The sequence below is a fragment of the Arachis hypogaea genome, chromosome 20 (assembly GCF_003086295.3).
Source record: "Arachis hypogaea cultivar Tifrunner chromosome 20, arahy.Tifrunner.gnm2.J5K5, whole genome shotgun sequence".
Classification (NCBI taxonomy): Eukaryota; Viridiplantae; Streptophyta; class Magnoliopsida; order Fabales; family Fabaceae; genus Arachis; species Arachis hypogaea.
In genome coordinates this window covers 95,269,895-95,286,028 of record NC_092055.1, presented here as the reverse complement: position 1 = coordinate 95,286,028, position 16,134 = coordinate 95,269,895, and the positions used below count along the sequence as shown (strand labels likewise).

The window sequence follows — 16,134 nt, the reverse complement described above, 5'->3', positions numbered from 1 at the left end:
GACATTATCTTGCAGGAATTGTATCAGTGAGTCCTTTGAGTCTCCTCTTAGGACCGTACCGATATTAGTCGTTTTATCTGCGGTGTCTCCAATCTGGACCTTCTCTACCTCACCTTCTGGGTGCGGACGGAGTTCTTCTCGATGCTGAGCTCCACCAAGCTCAATTGTATGAAACTCTTCTCCTCTGCCTTTGAGGTTTAAGCTCTCGTTATAGCAGTGACGTGCCATCTTTTGATCTGCCTTTACCGTGGCTATCCCCTCTGTAGTTGGGAATTTCATGCATAGATGTGGAGTTGAGACTATTGCGCCGAGTTGATTGAGTGTTGTCCGTCCTATGAGAGCATTGTAGGCTGAACTTACGTCGACCACAATGTAGTCTATTTTGAGGGTCCTAGATTGGTTCCCCTTTCCAAAAGTAGTGTGTAGCGATACGTATCCCAACGGTTGTATCGGAGTGTCTCCTAGTCCAAACAGATTGTTCGGGTATGCTCTTAGTTCCCTTTCGTCTAAGCCGAGTTTGTCGAAAGCTGTTTTGAATAAGATGTCGGTAGAACTCCCTTGGTCTACTAGTGTGCGGTGTAGATTGGCGTTTTCCAGTATAATTGTGATGACCATGGGGTCGTCGTGTCCCGGGATGATGCCGGATGCGTCTTCTTTAGTAAATGTTATCGCCGGGATGTCGGGTGCTTCCTCCTTTCTCTTAACGTGGTATACTTCTTTAAGGTATCTCTTTCGGGATGATTTGGAGATCCCACCTCCTGCGAATCCGCCATGTATCATGTGGACGTGTCTTTCTGGTGTCCGAGGTGACCGTTCAGTTCGTCCATCATCTTCGTCTCTCCGTCTTTTTCTTTGGTTATCATCCCGGGTGGCCAGAAATCGATCTAATTTTCCTTCTCTTACCAAATTTTCTATGATGTTTTTTCAAATCGAAACATTCGTTTGTAGAGTGTCCCCAAATTCGATGGTAGTCACAATATTCCTTCCGATTTCCTCCTCCCCTTTTGCCTTTGAGTGGTCGCGCTGGGGGGATTTTCTCAGTATGGCAAACTTCTTTGTATATGTCGACCAGGGATACTTTGAGAGGAGTGTAGTTGTGGTACTTTTTGATTTTCTCACCTTGTCGATCTTCTTTCCTTTTGGAGTCTTTGTCTTTGTCTCGGTAGGAGGTTCCAGATTTTGAGGTTTCTCCCAGCCGAGCGTTTTCTTCCATGTTGATGTATTTTTCTGCTCGCTCCTGTACTTCGTCTAAGGAGGTAGGATACTTTTTTGATATGGATTGGCTGAAAGGTCCCTCTCGTAAGCCATTGATAAGCCCCATGATGGCGGCCTCTGTCGGTAAACTTTGTATGTCCATGCATGTTTTGTTGAATCTTTCCATGTAGTTGCGGAGGCTCTCCCGATCTCCTTGCTTGATTCCCAGTAAGCTGGGTGTGTGCTTGGCCTTATCTTTCTGGATGGAGAATCTGGCCAGGAACTTTTTGGCCAGATCGTCGAAGTTTGAGATGGACCTCGGAGGCAAGTTGTCGAACCATCTGATCGCCATTTTTGTGAGAGTTGTTGGAAAAGCTTTGCAGCGAACGGCATCCAAGGCATCGGTAAGGTACATCCTGCTTCTGAAATTGCTAAGATGATGGTTGGGATCTGTAGTGCCATCGTACAAAACCATATCCGAAAGCTTGAAGTCCTTTGGAATTTTGGTCTTCATGATTTCTCTGGTGAATGGGTCCTGTTCTTTGCGTGATTTTTCTTCAGGAGTGGTCCGAGGAGCTTTTGTTTTGAGGTCGGCCTCTAATTGCTGTAGTTTTTCTTCTAGTTCTCGACGTCGCCGTACTTCTCTTTGTAGATCTTTTCTGATCTCCCGTTGTTGCTGGGTTTCTTTCTCTAGCTGCTTTAAACGATCTTGGAGTGCTTCCATGGCCCCCGGATTTGGTGAGTTTTTGTCCCCGTTGGATTCCAGGGTATCCTTTAGCGTAGTGTTCGCGTTCTTGTGCGGCGTTCTGTTCTCCAGATCTGAATCGTGGTCGTTGTCATGGCCGTCCGCCATGGTTTTGGGACGACTTCCAGGTTCCCCGGCAACGGCGCCAATGTTCCGTGGGTTACCTGAAACTGGAGGTCGATCTCGGATGAGATCTTCTGTACTGGTCGGAGATGACGTATCCGGCTGGCTGATGACGGCCGGAACTGTTGGGTCCGACTCGTTGGACTTGCTGCACTGCTGATCCTTGGCCCCCGGAGGGTGGGGGGTACCTGCAAGAGACTCCGATGCTTAAGTTAGCACGGGTATTAAGCAGGTTTTTATGTAGAATCAGAGTATGAGTTATACCTGGGTGCTCCAGTGTATTTATAGTAGCGTGGGCTGACCTTTCTGATAAGATAAGTTAGTTATCTTATCTTATCTTATCTTATCTTGAGTGAAGTCAGCTTATCTTTCCAGGGAACCGCCTTTATCTCTATAGGCTGGGATTGCCTTTGGATTCTGGGTCGTGTTCCTCTATTTGGGCCCTTTTATTGGGCTTTGCTGTCGATATGACCGAACTCTTTATAACGAAGTCGGTCCTCTTTGACCTTAACAGGTCAGTCGCTTCATCGTTGATCATCCCAGGTCAGATAGCTCGACCCAGGGTATGAACAGTTATTTTTAGAGCATAGAAAACATGTTTTTCACATACATCACATAATAAGGAAGGGAAAGTAAAACCATGCAATTAATATGAATAAGTGGGTGAAGGATTGAATAAATCACTCAATTTGAGCACAAAATATATCATAAAATATGGGTTTATCACTCTCCCCCAAGCATCTCAGAAAAACCTCACGACAGCCTCTTCTATCTCATCCAAATCCTCCAGACCATATTTTTCTACAGAAGATGCCTCTAACCAATAGAGAGGAAATCGGGGGTCAGAGTTCTCATCAAGAAAAAAGGGATGGTGACCCTCTACAGCTTGGACTTTAAAAAAGAAATTTTTGAAATCATGAAAAGAATCGTCAAAGATAGAAAAAACTTTCCGACCTTGAATGGTCCGGAAAGAAATCCACTGTTGCTTATTATTTTGCCCACTAAAGGGCTTGGCCATATGGAAAAGGTAGAAAAAGATCTTTAAAGAGGTCAGAAAATCTAACTCTCGACTAACAAGCTAGTAAATCTTCATAAAGCCCCAAGAATTGGGGTGGAGCTAAGTAGGAGCAACTCGGCAATGGGACAGTACCTCCATTTCGAAGTCAGAGAAAGGCAAAGAAACCCCGAGACGGGTAAAAAAAGCAATCATACATAAAGAAAAAATGGGGGTCAGAGTCAGTAACCCTGCCATAACAAACTCAGTCACCAAGACCCGGGGCCAACAATTCATACTTGGGCTCATCGTCCTCTAAGACACAAATCCTATGATGAACACGAAGTTCAGAGAGATAGTCGGTGTCCACTAAGGGTTCTTCCCCAAGAACAGTATCATCTACCCACTCAAAAATATGAGAAGACATCTTTTCCAGTAAAAAGAAATAAGTGAAAAGGCAACGAGACCTATAGAGAAAAATGGAAAAAAAAAATAAAAAACAGGGTCTCTAAAAGGCCAAAGCAATCCCTGAAAAGAATAGAGTCACTAAACCTACCAACAGACTCACTACAAACGCGCAAAAACTCCTCTAAATGCGCAAAATAAAGCACTCAAATAAAGAGGAGAAAGAAAAGGCTAACCTTTGAAGCAAGGACGAGCAGGAAACAGCGAACGTAGCACTCCAAGAAGGAAGCCTAAAAGGCTTTCTCTTTAAAAAAATAAGGATTGCAGGTAAGAGATTTCAAAAAACGAAAGAAGATAGAGAAAAGAGAGGAAAAAATATTTATAAACACGTCAGGGGCAAAATGGTAAAATCGAAGAAATCATTAAAGAAACACGCCGTTAGTCCATTACCAATGTAACTGCTCCCACGTGTGAATGCAGAGCTCATAACAAACGCGACGTTTGATTAAACGCGACTGTTGAGAAATTTGAATCACGTCGGTTTCAAAAATTATGTTGGTTCTCATAACACGTCGGCTACAAACTCGAGTTCAAATAGTCAAATCTAACTCATAAGCGAAAGAGATTGGACTCGAGTAGGGGCACTGTTCATACCCTGACCCAACACTAAGGCCCAGGTCCAAATAAACCAAAAAGGCCCAATCTAAAGATTGGCCTTTGCTACCAACCGACCTCCTTGTAAAGAGGTCGGACTGAATACAGACTCCACTCCAAAGAAGTCGGGATCGAATGATAGCTGGCAAATAACACTTATTCAAATAAGTAGCTGCCCCTAAAATCTCTCAACCCACTTCCAAGAGTCATATCTCAACTTCCTTAAGATAAAGGGACAGTTATCCACCTTAAAAGGTGGAACTACTCCAATGGTGGTTATTGGTTCACCACTATAAATACACTGACACCTCTCAGGTATCTCTAAGTTCCAATACTTTAAAAACCTGCTAAACCCTTTGCTGACTTAGGCATCGGAGTGTCTTTGCAGGTACCACCCCCCATTCCTTCATACACACAAGTCGAACGGCGACTCCCAGACGCAAACCAAGTCGGAGACCACCTCCTCCTGACGTTTGGACTAACCTTATAAGTCCAGCCTATTAATCTCCGATTACCCATCGTAACAGTAGGTATCTCACTAATTCGATCTACATTTTTCTGCCAATGCCCACATATCAAATACAGTGCGGATTAGACATACATTTTTTCTATTTTGTAGGATCAATTTTAATGCTCATCGCATTTTTTTGGTGGACTAAACATGTTAGTACGGTAAATTGTAACTCGTTTGACACTGTTGACCCACCTGTGAATGCTAACGTTTTAAATAATTATTCTTAACATAAAAGAAGATATATTTTAAATTTCACATTTTTGAAGAATATGACATTTAAATAATTTATAATATAAGGTACTTCTCAGTCCTTGAACAAACTTTTGTAATTAAATTATATCTATTATTTTCAATTCTAATAATGATTATCAGTCAAACAGAAAAACATACTCAAATATAAAATGTTTGACAAAGAAAAACATTAATATATTGGAGAAGGATTTGGCTCAAGGCTGTGACCCTGTTAGCTTTTTCTTTAATTTGCTTGTTTTTTATTTTTTCCTTGTTCTTTTCTTTCTTTTTCTCATTTAGCCCCTCACACACACAAAAAGAAAAAAATAAAAATAAAAAACTAGTACGTAGTAGTATACAAAAATAACAGAAAATATTATAACTATCCTTAATAGAAATTGTGAACAACATATTGAGTAGGAAAACAATGAAAAGTAATTTATATATAAAAATGTTTCAGCTAAAATGAAGAGGAAAAGAAAATGGAATATTCTTAGGACATGCTATCTAGGATTTAAATATTTAACTAAACTATGATAAAAATATTATATATATATATTTAACTAAACTTGCTAAGGTTATTCCATGGCCAAGAAATCAGCCACTTTTTTTGTATCATTCATGATAATGGCATGTCGAGTCACCAGCCCTCTATGCTCACGCAAGTTACAGTTGAGAGCATTCTTTATATATTTGCTGCAATTGATTTTCATGTTTGTTCGGTAGGTTTTTGTTCCTGTGAGAATTTTTTTAGAATACACAATTGTAATGATATTGTAATATTAGTTAAATCACTACAAGATAGGCGTGTCTTTGCGGCGATTTTTTTATGATTAGCGGCAGTTTAAAACGGCACAAAATCAAAGGTCGGCGACTCACCGGACCATCCTGGTTATGAGTGCAAGGAGTAGATTTGACGGCAGTTTTCAGTAATCGCTAGTATAACTGTCGCTAAATTCTTAAAACAATTACCTTTTGATATATATTAAAAACAGACTTTTTCCTTTAAATTTTGCCCTTGGTTTCTAGCATAGATAATTTACAAATACTTTTGAAGTTTTGATGACTCAATAAATTAAGTCTACATTTTAATGTAAGAGAACATACTATTATTAAATTTATCTAAACTCTTAGATATGAATCGAAAATTAAATAAATAACTATTACAAACAAAATATCATTTAGGAAACAATCTTAATTACCTTTTATTTTTCTTTTCCAGCCCATGATTTTGTAGCTCCCTAACTACTATTTCTATTTTTATTGTTGCAACTTAGTTTCGTATTGTATTTGTGATGCCTGGCATGGAGCCAAATATCAACAATAAAAACAAAATAGTGTTGTGCTTTATTTGGCTAGAATAATATCCCATGCTCGAAAATCACAAATGCTTTGTAATAGGCAAATAGACAAAAACTTCTGGTGGTGTTAGTTTGTGGGGATAATAATGCAGATATTTTTAATTAATAATAAATTCTCAATTCTGATAGTGTATGTGTATGTGCATGGAAAGAGTTTTCGTTCGGAATAGAGCAAAATAATAATAATAATAATCGTAAGTGTATTTCAATTCACAATTTTGTATAAGATTTTTCGTCACATTTCGCACTTTTAAATGAAAAATAATAAGTGGATGCTTGTTTTAACATATTTTGACATATTTTTGAGAATGGCCTTATGAAAATAAAAAAGAAAAAACAATTATTTCTGTCCATAAATTTTATGAATGCTGACAAAAATATTCATTAAACAAAAAAAACTAACGTGCGTTATATCTATGAAAGATAAATTTGTACGACAAAAATATCTAAATCTTAATTTTTTGTTGACTTTTTAATTAAATTCTTAAATTATCCTTTTTATCTTCAACTTCAACATCACCATCTCTTCTTATAATTCTTCTAACACAAAAACTCCAAACTCACCATCACCAATTCTTCGTCATTCAATTTTTGCTTCTTCTCCGGTAACTCCAAATCCAATTAACAAAGTATCCACATACGAAATATCACCACCACCAATGATGATGAAGAAAAAAAATAGAAGAACAACAAGCCAATGACAACGAAGATTTTGTTGGCGATGGCAAGGAATCTGCAGGACGCTGGACGTGGGACACTTCTACTGGAGGAGAAGAATCTGCTGGTGGTGGCGAGGTGATCGCAAAACGCGGCGCCGAACAACGACGCGATTGGGAGTCCGTTGGCAAGAAATCTACAAGATGCAACGTTGCTGATGGAGGAGAAGAATCTATTGGTGGTGGCGAGGTGACCGTAAGATGCGACGCCGAACAGCGACACGATGAGAGACTAGCGACGAACAGGAACAACGACTAGGAATCTGTAGGGACACGATGGAGAACGACGGTGAGAGTGAATAAAGGAGGCAGTGAGGCTTAAGAGAATAAGTGTTTGAGGTTTCAAAGGTGTAGGGTGGGTTATAGAGGTTATGTTATGGAGGATTGAGAATGTTTGAAATTTGGGGGAAAAAAAAGATGGTGGTGTCGAGGTTGAGGTTAGATAAAGAGGATAATTTAGGAATTTAATTAAAAAATGAATAAAAAAATTAGATTTGGATATTTTTGTCGTATAGAACTCATCTTTTATGAGTATAACATTATTTTTTTTATTTGATGAGTATTTTTATCAATGTTCATAAAATTTATAGATACAAATAGTTATTTTTTCAAATAAAAAAATTATTTAAATATCTCTCAAATTAAAAGAAAAAAAAAAGTATCATTTCTCAAGAAATTAATCAACTATCTGTCAAAACAAACTTTCACCAAGATTCCCAGAGTGAGTGGGTGTTTGTCTTCATGGTTTCCATTTTTATTTCTTCAATCATCTATCAACTACCATTATTATTATTATAAAATTTGGGCCCCATAGCCATGGATTACCATTACTAATAGTTATCACGGTTTAATTAAGCCACCAATAATTAATTATTGTACTAGGTACTTATTTTATGATAAGTGAGTCATCTACAATTCAAATATAATACGTTGTAGGATTTTTAAATTGGCACTATCCACTACCATTTGTATAGGTGATGAGTGATGACATTCACATTTTGCATGCATCTCTAATTGTTTGAGTGGAAAAAATGTAGGATATATTTCCCAACAAGTCACATTAATCTCACATTATTCAATTAGAACTCCAGTTTTATTGTGAAGTCTCTATCTCTTTTTCCATTTATACTTAGGGTGAATTATATATGGATATGATTTTCAAAAAATTATATATGGATGTTTAAATGTCCTCTAACTAAAATTGGCACCCTTGATTTGATACATGAAAGAAAGATCAGTGTTACATTTTATAAACTAAAAGAGTATCAAATTATATTAACATAAAGTTAAATTTTAGAAGAAAAATTATACCAGAATGTTATTTTCGTCTTCATTACTCTTTTCATTTCAAATTAATTTTCTCCTTTATTAAATACACTAAAAAAAAATAACTATTAAAGCTTTTTGCAAACACTCCTTATCAAATTTTTTAACTTCTACCAATATTATCTCTCCGATTAATAAATATATATATTAGAATAAACAGAAATCGATTAATATAAATTACTAGAAGAGAAACATTAAGGGTCAATAGGTTTTATCAATATTACATAATAGTTTAGATTAACATCTTATTTTTATATTATTAGAATTTAGGATTTATTTAATATAAAATATTTTTATTAAATAAAAATAATAAATTTTATTAGTTATGTAGTATTTTTTTTTTTTTTTGAAAACACAAAGCCACAACTAAATTGCTACAGATACAAAACAACTAATATATTGAAAAAGAAGGGTACTTTTTTCTTTTGAAATTTGTGATAACTTATTAGGACACAATTCATTATATTAAAAAAAAAAACTTTAATATTAAATGACAACGAATTAATGAAAATGTTTAGAAGATCCTACTTTTATGTCTTTAATGCTTTTAATTAGGAGACTTTTAACAAACAAAACCCATGTCTAATTTATATATATTTTATTTTTGTTGCAACTTTATTTTAATGTTCTAGAAATATAGAATGAGAGCACAATAACACTATAAATAAGAGTGTATGTGCATTCTAGGAAGGGAGCAAAACAATAGGCACTAATAATAATTAATTATTTCCATTGTGTTTTGATTATTGTAGGAAGCATCATGGAACAGGATCAATCAAAAGAGAGTGATGGAAGAAGAGGCACAACCCTGGTGGAAAGTGAAGAAGGCACAAAACTTGAGCTAACTGTGGATGAAGTTGTGGAAGGTTATGTAGGCTCACTTGGATTATCCCAAATCTTGCATGTCCTTGTGGTTTCATTTGCATGGATATTTGATGCACAGAGCACATTGGTGACAATCTTCAGTGATGCACAGCCACCTTGGAGGTGCAAGAATGGCGTGTACTGCGCCGACGGCCGCCGCAGTTCTGTTTGTGGCTTGGTGCCTGGGAGCTGGGAATGGGTTAGTGGAGATAGAAGCTCCACCGTAGCTGAATGGGGACTTATATGTGATAGGAAGTTTCTTGCTGCTGTTCCTGCTTCTGTCAACTTCCTTGGTTCTCTTTTAGGTATATACCTGTTTAGAATCTTAATTACTATGTTTATATTCATTTATGCTAATATACATATACTAAAATCGTTACTCTATATTTTTAATCTAGGATATTATATATCACCACAATATAGTCCTATGCTTCGTATATATTTAATGTCAATATGTGTACGAAAAAATTAGTTATCAAATCAGTCATTTGTATAAATGTTGAAAAAAATATATAAAACAATATATATTTATAGATAAATACATGGTGATTAATTGAGTAGTTAATTGTTTATATACACAGACAAATACATTGCATTTTGTACTAAAGGATACAGGGTTTTCTGATCTTTGGTTATAAACATGAGTTGATCTGCATAAAGGGCGTGATTTTATATCCCCTTTTTTGAACTCAACTGATAGAAGATGTAACTACGAAAATAATTGGTTCCATGTAATAAACTTTTCACCCATTGCAAAAGTGAATTATTGGATATGAATTTGGCCATTCACAAGCATGTAATACAAAGACTCAATAGCCTATAATATTAATATAATATAATATAGTACATAGTGGATTAGTTTAACGGGCGGGCATCCATACATATGATGCTGTGAATATGAATTGTGTTAGTAATTTGTAACAACATTAACTAACATGTTCTTCAAATTTTGGTTCAGGGTCTGCTATATTTGGGCACCTAGCAGATACTTGGCTTGGAAGAAAAAGAGCAGTGATGATTTCATGCATCTTAACCTCCATAACATTTTTGGCCACATCCTACTCCCCAAACATCTACGCCTATGCCTTCTTCCGATTCGCAACAGGGTTTGCGAGATCAGGAATCGGCATAAGCTGCCTTGTCCTCGCCACAGAGTCAGTGGGACGCAAGTGGCGAGGCCAAGCCGGCCAATACAGCTTCTTTTTCTTCACAATTGGATTCCTCTCACTCCCTCTTCTGGCATACCCAACCAGAACAAATTGGAGGAACTTGTACAAATTCTTGTCCATTTTGCCCCTGGCATATGCAATCATAATACTCCCTTGGGTCTCTGAATCCCCAAGGTGGTTTCTAATAAGAGGCAGAAGCAAAGATGCATTGAAAGTGTTGAAATATTTCGCCAGAATAAACGGCAAAGACGAATTCCCTCCGAATCTAACCTTAGCAAATCCTTCTGAACTGAAAGATGAAGAATCCGGAACAATTTCGAACAAGAGAGAGAATCTCTGGACCACAAAATGGGCTGCCAAACGAATGGCTCTTGTTATGATTGCTGGGTTTGGGGTTGGATTTGTTTACTACGGAGTTCAACTCAACGTGGAGAATTTGAATTTCAATCTTTATGTCTCGGTGGCTATAAATGCGGTTATGGAAATCCCTGCTGTTTTTGCCGGTTCTTTTCTGTTGGGATTTTCTAACAGAAGGTTGTTATTCTCCGTTTCATCCTACGTGGCAGGCGTTTCTTGCATTCTGTGCCTAATATTCTCAAAGGGGTATTCAAATTCCAAGGCACGTGGCAAATTTGGCGGGAACTGGGGGCAGTTGATTGTTGAGGCAGTTGGGTTTATGGGCTCTTCCTTGGCCTATGATATCTTGTACATTTATTGTGTGGAGTTGTTTCCTACAAATGTGAGGAACTTTGCTGTCTCAATGTTGAGGCAAACTTTGATGCTCGGGGCGTCGGTGGCGCCGCTGCTCGTGGTGGTGGGCCGGTTGAGCCCATCACTTTCTTTTATAGTGTTTGGGGTCTTGTCCATTGCTAGTGGCGTTTTGAGCATTTGGATTCCTGAGACCAGGAATGCTCCTTTGTATGAGACACTTAAGCAGCAGGAGGAGATGGAGGCTCTTAATCATGTTTCCAATGGCCATTCTAGGTGCCTAGAATTTGGAAAATGATTCAAGTCAATGGTAACATTGGTCAATTAAGTCGTTAGACTTTTGACTACTTATCAGAGCTTGAAAAGGTTTTAATTTCAAAAAATAAAAAGCAAATGAAAAAAAAGAAAGTTTCTACTTTGGCAGCTCTGTATTTGTAGAAAGGTAAAAGCTTGTCAATTATTTCATCTACTTAATGTATTTCAGTATTTATTTTAATCTCCTATGACAAGAAAATTCTATATAAATTTCTCTGTATGTAAATTTTATTTATGGTTTTAATGAAGAACGTGATTTAGTTAAAAGTTCCGTAACAAAATTCCCGTAAAATAGCATTTTTTTTAGTTAATCTTAGTATAATTTTTTTAACAATAACATAATAATATTTTAAGAAGAAGAATAATATTATAATAATAATTTAAAGAGAAAAACAATACTATAATTATAATAATAATAATTCATATTTTTATTCTCTGTTAATCTATTATACTTTCGTAGTGGCGACAAAGTGATAACTCTCAATTTGACTGCTCATATTAATTTATGATCTTCATTTAAGAACTAATCAACGTCCTAAAGCCTTTATATAACCATGCATCAATATATGGTGGCCATAAGATGCATACAACTCGCATATAGTTGTATCTTAATAAGCTTAGCTTATTGTTTGACTTTTTCAAACATGATTCTATAACTCCTAGAAACATGTAGTAAAACCTTCAACTTGTCAAATTTGACAGCATAACCATCTTCAATTTTCTTTCGAAGAAGATGATGACATCAAACTAATCAAATTTTATATAAAAAAAAAAAATTTGTACCTTTATTATATTTTGGAATGTTTCTGTATTTTACAAAGATTTTTTTTTGTGAGAACCTAAATCTTTGGATAATATTATTGGGAATTTACTTAATATTTCAATTCCAAGCAGATGACATGTTTAAATGATATGGGAGTTGAATATCTAGTGTGTTCAAACTAAAGAGGAGCAGAAAACCATGGTATATATGTTTGGAATAGATTTCATTTGGAGAGAGTTAAAAAAGTACTATCTTATTGAAAGGTTCTATACATCTGCCATTTTTCAAGGCATTTTTTTAGATAAAAATTCTGTTTTTTTTCTTTTTGGATGGTAAATATTTCTCAGAACATGGAGTGTGAATCAAACCCATGTTTGAATTCAAATTGAAATACTGATTCAAGTTTTTCCCTTCTGAATCAGGTAGATTCATATCCGAAAGAGGTTTACAATAAATTCTTTTAAAATTGACTATTTGTCCCTCTGTTAGAGATGTTCTCGAAATGTCTGCGATCGAGTAAATAGCTCTACGAACGAATGGATCGAATCGAATTGAAAAATGGAAAGATTTGTACAAGTTATACCCTTCGTCACCACTTTACGAAAAAAAAATGGTTAGATATTAATATGTTAAATACCTGTGACTCGATTGGTAGAATAGTATCTCTCCAAGAAAGCATGTTTTTTTTACCGCCACACAGAAAATATTTTGTTTCGAATGAACAAGTATATATATATATATATATATATATATATATATATATATACCAGGATGATTATCACTTTTTATTTATTTATTTAAAAATGAAGGAGAAAGTAGTAAAATGAGGTTTATGGGGTGAGATATGGTGATTTATGGTGATATGGACGTCATTATTTTTTGTAGGTACACAGTTTTTTTTTTTTACATAAATAACAAAAATGCTGGATTTTTTATTGAAATTAAATAAATATATAAATTACAGAAATATATAAAATATGAGATATTTACAAAAATACATACACTTACACATCTCAAAAATATATTAAATATTAAACATATTTCGCCATCTAAGACTTGGTGTCGTGCTATGATCGGACGACATCGAAACATATCTTAGATACACCCAAGATATGTGTTATTATGGAAATCGGAGGTTGAGCACCCGAAATATGTGGCAGCTTAGAAAAGAATCTCATTAAAATATGTACAATTTGCTTAATTTAGGTCTTAGCATCCGAGATATGTGTCTAATAGGAACTGAGACCCCATTAGGAGAATTGTATATATCCCGAGTACTGAGACTCTTTTCTAAGTTGTCACATATCTCGGATGCTCAAATCTCGATCTCCATAATAACACATATCCCGGGTGTATCTAGGATATATCTCGGTGACGCCTGGTCACAACACAGAATTTCAGAATCCAAGACATGTTCAATTTTTAACTTATGCCTCAACATTCGAGATGCGTAAGGTTACGCATTTTTATAAATACTTCACATTTTATATATTTTTGTCATTTATATATTTATTTAATTTAAATAAAAAATCGTAAAAATCTCTGAAAATACAATAATAAAATGCTCTTTTTTATGTATTAAAAAATATGTTTTTTTATCAGTAAAATTGTTAAAAGATAATTTGAAATGTTTTTCACAGTGTTTAAAAGATTTTGTCTATAAAATTTAAAAAGAATATATATTTTTTACACTCTGTAAATCTTTTTTTTTTTTAAATTTCATATACAGAATTGTTATGTGAGATTTCATATAATTATATTATCCGATGATTATTTTTTTAATAGGTCGGATACTAGTATAAATATATTATTGGTGATTAGTAGAGTTTTTATTTTTTGAAAGGAGTTTATTAAAATTAACTTTTAAAAGTTAATTTTTTAAAATTATAAATTTTATGTTTGTTAAATTAAATTAAATAATGAGTACAAGAAATAATAATTGTGCTTGTTAAACTAATTTTTAAAGTTAAAAATACTATTATAAATATAAATATAAAAATAAATTTAGATCTTTGTTAATGTATAATATTATATTAAATTTTTTCATTTTAATAAATATAAGTTAATATAACTTTTCAAAAACACAAGTTTCTCTTTAAAAAATTTTATCAAACTAAATTTAAAAAAAAATAATAAGACAATAACTAAAATTATCTTATTTAACTTAATATCCATTAATAAAAATAAAATAAGTGAAAGAAAAATTTGTTGAAAAATAAAAATTCCGCTATAAGTCCTATTTCCAAAGCATATATATGCTTTATAAGGTACAGAAATCATTCGGATTGTGGAAAGAATGAAAAAGATGTGCTGACAAAAGAAATGGTATCTGGATAAAAGGGTAATAAGCAATGTTCTTAAAATCGGTTCGAACCAGCCGGTCAAACCGGTTGAACCGTAAATCGCTGAAAAAAGTGGTCCGAACATATGCAAAAACCGTGGATTTCAGAAACCGTAATTGAAACCGTTCCACTCATTGAGGCAATTAGCAAGCCCTAACTGCATCCTCCCGTGCCAGATCTAGCATTCCAGATTCCAGAGCGCCGTTTCAATCTCATCGAGCTCCAGAGCGCCCCTCACCTTCGTCCAGCCACCGCCTCGTGCCGCCGCCGTCGTTCCTTCGAAAAGCCACCGTTTGCGCGCCCACTTCCCCTCCATCGCGCAGCAGCCATCGCAACCTTTGAAGCCTTCGTCGCGCAACCTTTGAAGCCTCCATCGCGCAATAGCCATCTCAACCTTCGAAGCCACCGTCTGCTCCACCACTCTTGCATGCTCTGTCTCCCTTAGTGTCTCTCGGTGTCTTTGTCTCCCTTGGTCACTCTGTGTCTCTATCTCTGCCTCTCGGTGTCTCTGTCCCTCTCTGCAACCACAGTCTCTTGCATGTTCTCTAGGTAATTTTTTTATTAACTATGAATTTATGATTGAACTCTGATATAGTGAAGTTATGTGAACTCTGAAATAGTGAAGCTCTGTCAACTCTGAATTTATGATTTACTGAAATAGTGAAGCTCTAAACTCTGATTCAAGTCATTCAACTGTGAACTGATATGGTGATATAGTGATTGAATAATTGTTTGTTTTTTTTTTGTGAACTGTGAAGTGTGAACTGATATAGTGATATAGTGATTGAATAATTGATTGAATAATTGTTTGCCTGTTTTAACTGAACTAAGTTACTGATTCAGAACTGTGAACTTTGTATTGTTATTGGATTGGATTGTATTGTTATTGGAATGGATTGTTATTGCATGTTTGCCTGTTTCAATTGAATAATTGGATTGGATTGTATTGTTATTGGATTGCTGGTAATGTTTAGGTATGGATGAATAATTATTGTTAGTTAAGCTGTGAACTTTGTTGTTGTTACTTCACTTGTTACCATCGCCGGTGCCAGCTCTGTTTCACCGATCAGTGCTGCTTCCCCTCTTTCTCAGGATCTGTTCTGCTCTGTTTTAGGCTTCTAGATTTCTTTGTTATTGGAATTTGATTTTATTTCTGGTTAGGATTGGATATCTGAATCTTTTATTTGAAAATTATTTTTTGGTTCTTTGATTTTCAAGTTGCTTGCTGCTTCAATTTGAGGGGATTCTGAATTTTGGTTTAAACTGTGATTGAAGGTTCTTTGGTTTGGGTATTCTTCACTTTCCCGGAAGCTTAGCTTTTAATTCGTTGAGATCAAATTATTGTTTTCAACCTTGGTGATTTTTAGATATTCTTTTTAGTTGCTTTCTTTTTAAATGTTTCAATTGGTGGTGTTGTGTTGTTGCTGTGATTTAAATGTTCTTTTTAATTCTTTCTTTTTCTCGAATGCCCAGTCAATGCTTGATTGATTGGCTTTGCTCACTGATTATATTTGATGATAAATTTTAGATTTATAACTCTATTATTACTTTATTGTCTGTTTGTATAGTTAAATTTTATTAAAGTTTCTTGAATTTGCACTATGTTACTGATTCAAAGTTTTTTGAGTTTTGTTCATTGTTTGGTTGCACCGTCCCTGCTCTCAATCTCTGCTGACTTGCTGCCCCTCCTCTGTGTTGGATTTTTTTTTG

At 35.2% G+C, this 16,134-nt stretch overlaps 1 protein-coding gene across 1 annotated transcript; it reads left to right on the top strand.

The window, feature by feature from the left end:
• Window positions 1-8,880: 8,880 nt before the first annotated feature.
• LOC112784659 (organic cation/carnitine transporter 1) lies at window positions 8,881-11,552 on the top strand. Its single transcript, XM_025827950.3, has 2 exons — window positions 8,881-9,432; window positions 10,086-11,552. Exons 1-2 carry the CDS (start codon window positions 9,024-9,026, stop codon window positions 11,300-11,302), a joined length of 1,626 nt encoding a protein of 541 aa, XP_025683735.1. The 5' UTR covers window positions 8,881-9,023; the 3' UTR covers window positions 11,303-11,552.
• The last annotated feature ends 4,582 nt before the right edge of the window (window positions 11,553-16,134 follow it).